This window comes from Morus notabilis, unplaced genomic scaffold (assembly GCF_000414095.1).
Source record: "Morus notabilis unplaced genomic scaffold, ASM41409v2 Scaffold803, whole genome shotgun sequence".
Lineage (NCBI taxonomy): Eukaryota > Viridiplantae > Streptophyta > Magnoliopsida > Rosales > Moraceae > Morus > Morus notabilis.
In genome coordinates this window covers 81641-91549 of record NW_010359912.1, presented here as the reverse complement: position 1 = coordinate 91549, position 9909 = coordinate 81641, and the positions used below count along the sequence as shown (strand labels likewise).

The 9909-nt window shown below is 38.4% G+C and overlaps 2 protein-coding genes across 2 annotated transcripts; both read right to left on the bottom strand.

The window, feature by feature from the left end:
• Positions 1-297: 297 nt before the first annotated feature.
• Positions 298-2874, bottom strand: LOC21394323 (subtilisin-like protease SBT1.9). The gene has a single exon (XM_010095324.2). It carries the CDS (start codon positions 2857-2859, stop codon positions 601-603), a length of 2259 nt encoding a protein of 752 aa, XP_010093626.2. The 5' UTR covers positions 2860-2874; the 3' UTR covers positions 298-600.
• A 3642-nt stretch (positions 2875-6516) lies between these two features.
• On the bottom strand, positions 6517-9529 carry LOC21394322 (tubulin alpha chain). The gene is made up of 4 exons (XM_010095323.2): positions 9281-9529; positions 7920-8154; positions 7437-7807; positions 6517-7348 (listed from the first exon to the last, which is right to left on the bottom strand). Exons 1-4 carry the CDS (start codon positions 9371-9373, stop codon positions 6692-6694), a joined length of 1356 nt encoding a protein of 451 aa, XP_010093625.1. The 5' UTR covers positions 9374-9529; the 3' UTR covers positions 6517-6691.
• Between the last annotated feature and the right edge of the window lie 380 nt (positions 9530-9909).

The following is a 9909-nucleotide window of genomic DNA, read 5'->3' as shown; positions in this document are numbered from 1 at the left end:
ACTACTCCTGACTGTGGCACAAATTAAATTAAGTTAATATAATTATATTTGATTGATGAATAGTTAATTAAATTAAATACTAATTATTGGAACTTTAAATATATTGGTCCACTTGGTCCCTATGCTAGCTTCATAATAAGTCTAGTTAGATTAATGAATATTCTTGATACAATATAGCTTCAGCTTTGATTCCTTGTATTCAGGGAATTCTTCTGAAGCCCAAGTTCCCCTTGTTTTCATGATTGTGAAGATGCGATGGAAATGAAGAAAATTAAAAGACAAAATTGTTGTGTCCAAAGGCAATTTAGTGTAAGTGATCAATTAGAGAAAGCAAAGACTAAAGGTTTTTAGAGCTATCTTCATTAGCAGCTATTCATTGTCTAGTTGCTGTATTTATTTGCCTCAAAGATGGCCAATCAGTTATAAAGTACATTGAGAAAGGGAAAATCCCACAGGAAAATTGGAATTTCAAAAGACCGTCCTTGGTACAAATGGAGGGAAAACTTTGTTCGTCATCATTATACCCATTAATTTGTTCGTCATCATTATATTTACTTGCTTTTAAAAGCAAGTAGGTCCAATAATTTTAAGAGAACATAATTATTCTTGCAAGGAAGAAGGATCAATGTTTGTGGCCAATATGGGACTCCTAACTACATATTTGCCAGTATCCTCCACCCAACTTAGAGAGCCTAAGCTCGTCTCTGCTTTCAACAATTTTGGACCTTCCAAAGTGAGCTTGTAACTTTGCTTCTCATACTTTTTCTTGAACACCAACTTCTCTGGCTCTACCTTCACATTCAACTCATTCATGGCTTTCAATTTCGCCTTATAAGTTGAGTTTTCCTCTCCCACATTGGTCACTGTCCTCTTAAACTCCCTTACAACCTTGCCACTCGGACTCGAACCCCCGAGGCCGTTAAAGTAGGCAACGAAAGAAGGGTAATTGAGATCCAAAGACCGATCGACGCACTTGTGATCGGACTTTGTTATGATCTGTATTTGCTTAGCAGTGTAGTTCATTCCACACAGAACTTTTATGTAGTCCTCTGCTGTTGCATCATAGATTAGGCCAGGTTCAACCGCCTTGTTCGGAACAATGTGGCCGGCTCCGGTTTCTAGGCCTGGAATGTCGAACCTCGCAACATCTTTGATGGGGTTTTGTGTGTTGTCTAATGGATTTGCGGTGGTCATAATCGCCGACCTAATGGCTGCAGGGCTCCAATCAGGGTGAACTGCCTTGATGAGAGCCGCCAGGCCTGCAACATGTGGTGCAGCCATGGAAGTGCCGGAATCTATGTTGAAATTGCTAAACAAAGAGCCTTTTAGAACTTCCGCAACTGGACTAATCGGCGACCATGATGCCAAGATTGATGAGCCAGGAGCCATAATATCTGGCTTCAACACATTTGGGCAGCTCAGAAATGGTCCTCTAGAGCTGTAGCTATCGACTTGCGGCGCGGGTTTCGTACCAAGGACGGTCTTTTGAAATTCCAATTTTCCTGTGGGATTTTTCCCTTTCTCAGCGTAGCTTATAACCGTTTGGCCATCTTTTAGGCCAATAAATGCTGCAGCAAACGAACTACTAGTGTAAAAACTAGACAATGAAATGTCAGTAATGAAGATAGCTCCAAAAACCTTTGCAGACTTTGCCCTCTCTACTTGATCACTTATACTCAAATTGTCTTTGCAGACAACAATTTTGTCTCTCACTTTCTTCATTTGCTTCACATCTTCACAACCATCTAAGAAAACAAGGGGAACTTGGACTTCAGAAGAATTCCCTGGATACAAGGAATCAAAGCTGATTTCAACACCATTTCCTAAAATTAGTTCTCCTTTGAAAAGGCGATCCACAGTGCCTGCAGCCACCGTTGTTATCCACGGCGCTCCGTTGATAACTGTCCCGGGCATTGGGCCACCATTTCCAGCTGAAGCCGAAACAAACACACCTCTCTCCATGGCTGCAAAAGTGGCCACAGCCATTGTATCATCCTCCAAGAAATAGTCATCAGTGCCTAGCCCCAAGGATAGCGACAATATGTCCACACCATCTTCGATCGCCTGGTCTACTGCAGCGAGAAAATCAGATGTGAAGACGGAGTTCTTCCAAATCGTCTTGTAGATAGCTAGGTGAGCCCTTGGCGCCATTCCATTGGCGGTGCCTTCCGCATAGCCAAAATAGGACGCGCCCTCCACGTAGTTGCCTGCAGCCGTGGAAGCTGTGTGCGTTCCATGTCCATCGTCATCACGGGGAGAATTCATAGATATTTTGAACTTGGGAATGTTGGCGTGGAGACCCTTGTTGTAAAAGCGAGCACCGATAAGTTTCTTGTTGCACAAGGAGGAATTAAATTTCTCACCAGGCACACATTTTCCTTTCCATCTAGAAGGGACTTTAGTCATTCCTTTGTCACTAAAGCTCTCGCTCTCCGGCCAAACTCCCGTGTCAACCACACCGATAATCACACCTTCACCATAAGATGAAGCAGGCCATACACCAGAATTTTGGCTTAATCCAAGAAATTTGGAAGTATGAGTTGTGTGGGGTTTGAGCATGCGATCCGGGGTAGAATGGATATAGCCAGGGGAGTTCTTGAGGGCTTGAAGCTCAGATAGTGTTAGAGTGGCGCTAAAGCCATGGATCGAGTTTTTGTAAGTATGGATGAGTTTTGATGTAATTGGTTCTTGAGAATTTTCTGATACAGAAGAAAAAGTAGATTCAAACCAGCTTTGGTGTGCTGAGAAGGCTCTGGGCATGGCTGATTTATCCATGTGTATGATGTATGTTTGAGATTGTGCTGAAATTAAGTAAAAGAAAGAGCTCATCACCAATATAATTATAGTATCTATAACCATATTGTTTAGATTAGCCATGGTTGGATTGGTTATTCTTTTGCAGAGACAAGATTGGCTATTTATGGTCAATCTCTCCCACGTTTTAATCAAGAAATATGTCACCATGAAGCACCAAAAGCATTAGTAAGAGAATAAGGTTTTGGACCAGTTCCATATTGTGGTGGACATAAGGCACTACTTTTCTACCTTTACAGCTCCTTTATAAAAGTAGGGGGCCAAGATTATGAATCATGAGATTCTTTTTACATCTTTTATTTCCTTGCCTTCAAATAATTGCTATCTTATAAGTTGGAAGTTTATACTGTATCTTATTTGTTTAAATCTTTTTTTTTCTTTTCCTACTATCACTTCTCATTTTTGTCTGTCAAATTTCAGATCAGTTTTCTTAGAGACTTGGGATTCAGTACGAGCTAATTCACTTTGTTTTTCTTTTCGCAAATAATTGCACTATGGATTTAATCCAGTACAAAGAGTGAAGATGACTAGCCAATAGAAAAACGCCAACTCTCTATGAATGGACTTGTAATGGTTTTCCACCTTTGTGCTAGTGGGAAAGGTTTGAGTCTTTTTTTTTTTTTTTTTTGTTTTTGTTGGTTGATTAGCCCCAACCATATAATACGTCATGTCAAAGCTATTTTTGGTCGTTACCTATTTTCTTGAGAATATAATTTATGAAATCAGGAAGGTAAGTTCATGCTTATTGAGATAAGTGGATTTATGAGTCGATTTTGTATTCCAGTTCTTGTCATAACTATTAACTTCAGCGTTTCTTGAAAAAAATAAATAAATAAATAATCATAATAATAATAATAATAAAAATAAAGAAAAGAGTGCTCCGCTTTTGAACATTTAATGACCAAAACTGGGATGGCCCCACACGGAGTGAAAAAAAAGGCACTACAGATAGTACAGAAGCACTCCAGCCCACTTCATCAAGTTCTTCTCTTTGGAATATACAGCAATTATTCTACTCTCATAGTTACTAAAATGTCAATAATTAAAAGTAGAGTAGGCATTTTCGACATAATATCTACTAAGGCTATTTAGCTTTTTAGTTTTACATGTTCTATTGGTCACTGGCCATCATAAGATGCTCTAACTTGGCTATTCATCTCACATGATATGATAGATATAATATTCAGGTTATGTATACAAAGGTAAATGGTTGTCTTCGAATTCTGGGAATAACTTTTTCTTACGTTTTGCTTACAGAATTTCTCCCCTTAATTTCCCTCCTAATTTTTCAGGTCGAAAAGAGTTATTGAACTTAGTTTAAGGCCCGTTTAATTCGTTGATTCGAGTTTTTAATTCAAGTTGAGATGTGACTTAATGTTAGAGTTTTTTACTGTAGTAAAAAAGTTAAATATGACTATTTGTAAGAGTTTTTTACTGTAGCAAAATTCGAATTCTAAACTCGAATCAGCGAAATGAACGGGGCTTAGTTAATGCAACAACGAGTACTGAGGCTCTAGAATTGTTAAAATCTCAAATGGATATCGTCAAGTCTTCAATTTATAAATTATATCCTTTTCTCATTTGATCAGGAAGCTTTATCAATTAACTTAGATCCCGTTAGCTTCGATGTCGAATTTCACTGTTCACATGGCTGCACAAGTGAACCTTATATGTTATGTGCAAGCTTCTTAATGTCTAGATATTAAGCGTGATATAGAGGCCAAGTCTGGACCATTTGGTGAGAAAAAAGTAAATTCCATGATGTTGCATTGGAATAAGGGTTAAATTTCAAATATTTCTTACTCTTTTGATCTCATTGTCGCAAGTTACTGGTGAGTTTTTTTCTCTTCTGTTTCTGTTTATTTTTCTTAGTGCTGCATGCATTTCTTGTCAGTAATTCGGGAGTCATAGGTCTCACACCATATCAAAGAAAAAATGCCTTAAAACAAGCATCTTTTTTTCGGTCTTTTTTCTTTTCGGAGAAAGTTAGGAAAAGGAATTTAACAGGGCAATAAAAATTGACGAAATGGGAAAGAGATTTGGAGTTTTGGTGTTATTGAAGGAAGAAGATAGAAAGCATCACCATGGGATAATAGAAAATTTAAAACTAAAAGTAATTGCTAAGGAGTTTCATCAATGTAATTGACGGTTTTGTTGACCTATTTTGCTAAGAATTTATCACGGGAGAAGGATTGCTCACTTGATTGGACAATAAAATAAGTTTGTATGTCCTATTTTGCAATCTGTTTGTACTTCGACGGAGATGGCGTCTCCAACGGTATCGTTATGTTTTTTTTTTCCTAAAGACATAATGAACTATGACGAGAGATGTCACCTACAATTCTTCATATTTCTTGTATCGGACGGTTCTAATGGTTCGAGGACAATAAATTTTCTGATGAAGCTACTCAATTCTATTTTCCTTTGTTTTCGTAGAACTAATTCTTCTAACAAATATTATCAATAAAACGGTAGACAAAAGAAAGAGGAATGTAGATTATTTTTTTTCCTCTCCTCATCTTTTAATTTTTATTTAAATCAACAAACAAACCGTATAAAGCATATCCTAATTTCTCTACATGATCAAAGTTGGAGAGGGAATTATAGACTAACAACTTTGCTTTTCCACCGCGCTTATTCTCTTCTTCATTTGATTCCTTGAAGAACTTGTTGACAAAAAATATAGTCTATACCCAAGAAATCCACGCCTTAAAGAAAAGTGCCCAAGTTTAATGCCCACTAAGGAAAAAAAGATTGTCGTGCTGTCTATATACCTAATTGAAGAGAAGATCTTGGTCTCGTTTATTTCACCGATTCGAGTTTTCAGTTTTAAATTTCTACAGTAAAAAGCTCTCAAAAAATGTCGCATCTAACTTTTTCTGCTACAGTGAAAAGTTCTTATAAAATGTCACATCTCGGCTCGAATTAAAAACTCAAATCCGCGAAGTGAACGAGACCCTTAACTGAATCATTGTAATGTTTATCATTATTATATATATACACCTCTACATTGAGAATACATGAATTGGACCCAAAAAGAAATAGTTCTTTAATTAAATCCTTTTAAATATTAAAAAAAATATTTTATTCATATTAAATGATCAATTTATGGATGGACTTTAACTATGAGTAATTGGCAGACTCACGTTTATGTATTATGCCTCTTGATTTACTAACGGGTGAGATTTATACAGAAATCGATAACACGCTATTTTGGAAACATAATATTATAAATAGCCGGAAATGTCATAATTTTAGTTGGAGGATTCAAACCATGTGATTCGAATCATTTTCAATTTACGTGTATTTTTTATGAGAAAATACTGTAACGAACCACGAATCATGATTCAAATCAGAAAACGAATCTCTCTACCAAACATCCTCATAGAATCTACAACTTTATCATTAAGATCAGTGATATCCCCATGTAATGTTACTACGAGAACTTGGCTGCTAGAGGCGCTCTGAGATAATTAATATTAGACATTGTATTAATTACTCAAATCTTCTTTTATTATTTATTCATAAATAGTTCACCCATTAGAGTATTAATGATAATTCTGGACGAGAAATTATTCAATAGATATCAGATCCCTTACCAACAAAGCGCCACGTCATTATCAAATAGCTCTACAAGCCCAATATATAAAGTCGAATAATTAAGCTCAGATAATGCAGTAAGCATAAAAAGAAAGAACCGGAAGACAGAAAACACAAAAGCGAAGCCACTTTCATATCGTTGAGAAAACTAACATAGGAGAGAAAACAGACATCAATGCCGCTTCACACTAAGTAAGGCAGCAGCACAGTACAGAAGGCAAAAGGAATCAAACAACATAGATATTTAAGCTGAACTACCGGATAACATGATCTCCACTCAGTACTCATCTTCCCCATCATCATCTTCAGCACCATCACCCTCTGCACCCACCTCCTCATAATCCTTCTCCAGAGCAGCAAGGTCTTCACGCGCCTCGGAGAATTCACCTTCCTCCATGCCCTCACCCACATACCAGTGAACGAATGCCCTTTTGGCGTACATGAGGTCGAACTTGTGGTCAATGCGCGAGAAGACTTCGGCAACACTGGTCGAGTTTGAGATCATGCACACTGCTCTCTGTACCTTGGCAAGATCACCACCAGGAACCACAGTTGGAGGCTGGTAGTTGATACCGCATTTGAATCCAGTGGGACACCAGTCGACGAATTGGATGGTGCGCTTGGTCTTGATTGTGGCCACAGCGGCATTCACATCCTTGGGCACCACATCTCCTCGGTACATCAGACAACAAGCCATGTATTTCCCGTGGCGGGGATCACACTTGGCCATCATGGATGATGGCTCAAATGCACTGTTGGTGATCTCCGCAACAGAGAGCTGCTCATGGTAGGCCTTCTCGGCTGAGATAACTGGAGCATAAGATGAAAGCATAAAGTGGATCCTGGGATATGGGACCAAGTTGGTCTGGAATTCAGTAACGTCAACATTCAAGGCACCATCGAACCTCAGAGAAGCCGTCAAAGATGATATCACCTGAGAACATTGTACCAAAACAGATCAACATAATGTCCCTTTAAAGGGAAAATGAAACTATCAGATTCAAATGTAAAACGATAAATACCTGCGAAACCAATCGGTTAAGGTTGGTGTAGGTGGGGCGCTCAATGTCTAGGGAGCGCCTGCAAATATCATAGATGGCCTCATTGTCGAGAAGCACGGACACATCAGTGTGCTCCAAAAGGGAGTGAGTGGAGAGGACACTGTTGTATGGCTCAACCACAGACGTTGAGACCTGAGGAGATGGGTAGACAGTGAATCCAAGCTTGGACTTCTTGCCGTAGTCCACAGACAGACGCTCAAGCAAGAGAGATGCTAAACCTGAACCAGTGCCTCCCCCCACAGCATTGAAAACCAGGAATCCTTGGAGACCAGTGCAGTTGTCAGCAAGCTTACGGATGCGGTCCAGGCACAGATCAACAATCTCTTTCCCAACTGAAAATAAAATAGGGAAAAGATTTAGAGGTCAAGAATGATCAATAAAAAGTTAACAGGTGCAAGGAAATTCAAAATCGGAAAGTGTCAAAACAAGGAAGCAGAACATTACTGGTATAGTGGCCACGAGCAAAGTTGTTAGCAGCATCTTCCTTGCCGCTGATGAGCTGCTCAGGGTGGAAGAGCTGACGGTAAGTTCCAGTCCTAACTTCATCAATGACAGTGGGTTCCAAATCTACAAAGATGGCACGGGGAACATGTTTCCCAGCACCAGTCTCGCTGAAGAAGGTGTTGAAAGCATCATCACCACCTCCAACAGTCTTATCACTTGGCATCTGACCATCAGGCTGTCACAAAAAACATTTGATTTAAATTTTAGAACCTCATAAAGGAAAAGGAAATCATCGAAAAAAAAACAATAATCACAAAGTTCAGATGTTATCCAATACTAGTGTCTTACAAACTAACATACGATTCCTTCTTTTAAGTGATAATGCAAAGCCAATCATCACATAAATAGACCGGGAAACACACTGTCGACTTTAAAAGTGAAAAAAAAAATACATATTGGAAATAGTCTCATTCATTAACAATCACATTTGTACAGAAACAAATCAGATATTCAAACATCAAGAATATCAATCGAATGTGCCCTAGACAAAATGTGATTTAGCATACCAATCATGTCATATCAAACATCAAGCATATCAATCACCACAAGATACAAACAGACGCTGAGTTCATTATAGATTTTATTTTAGTACATATAAAAAAAAAATCCAGATATCACATCAAGTTTATCGAAATGTTCTTTAATCTCAGACCTAGCCAAAAATTTGTAGATCAAAGCCTACGCTTCTCATTCACGACAATATACGCAACTAGATCTGGTACACATTACAGGTTAAACGAATCAAATGACTATAAATGTTCTATCAATCAACATAAAAAGGACCTCACTTGACAAAGTTCAACGAATCTACAGGAAATGTAGGAAACTAAACAACTTTTGTCGGCGACAACCATGGAAACACAAACAAACACCAGATCTAGTGCATATTGGAATAACAAATCGATGAAGCAATTGTTCTCGTCAATGTGACCGACAATCTACAAACAAAACTACCAGATCTGGTCCAGATCTCAAAGAAAATGGAAGTGGGAGAAGAAAATGGAAGTGGGAGAATCAAATGACTATAAATGTTCTATCAATCAACATAAAAAATGACCTAACTTGACAAAGTTCAACGAATCTAAAGGAAATGTAGGAAACTAAACAACTTTTGTCGGCGACAACCATGGAAACACAAACAAACACCAGATCTAGTGCATATTGGAATAACAAATCGATGAAGCAATTGTTCTCGTCAATGTGAACGACAATATACAAACAAAACTACCAGATCTGGTCCAGATCTCAAAGAAAATGGAAGTGGGAGAAGAAAATAGAGAAGAACTATGAACTAATCGTACCTGAATGCCATGCTCAAGGCAGTAAAGCTCCCAGCAAGCATTTCCGACCTGAATACCGGCCTGACCGATGTGGATCGAGATGCACTCTCTCATTTTGGCTCGAAGGAATCACGAAAGGAATACGGAGAGAGAAGATCGCAAAAGCTTAACAATGGCGGAGAGAGAGAGAAGAAAATTCCAGGGAGAGAGAAATGGCGTTTATCAAGACGCCGGTGGTTTGTGAGGTCTGTGTTATCTGCTCTGTTTGGGATTTTTATACCCCGTTATTAGAAGGAAGGTTGGGGAATTTAACCGCATGTCAGTTAACCATAGTTAGAACAAATTGGGAGTCAGAGTTAATTCTTCCCGTTACCTCTTCTATTTTCTGAAAACCGCTTTTAAGTGCTGTGAATCGTAGTCGTTCAGTTCCGGGCCTTAATGACATGTACGGCTCCGATCGAATAGTTTGAACTACGTACTGCTAATCACGTACAGCTCACGGGCCTTAACCATAGTTTTTTTTTTTTTTTTTGCTAATCACGTACAGCTCATTTTTTGAAAGCGTAACCATTGTATTAGCATTCAATATAATTTGAATTTTTAGCAAATTTACCCTTTAAATTTATCATAGTTTAACAAATTATCTCTAA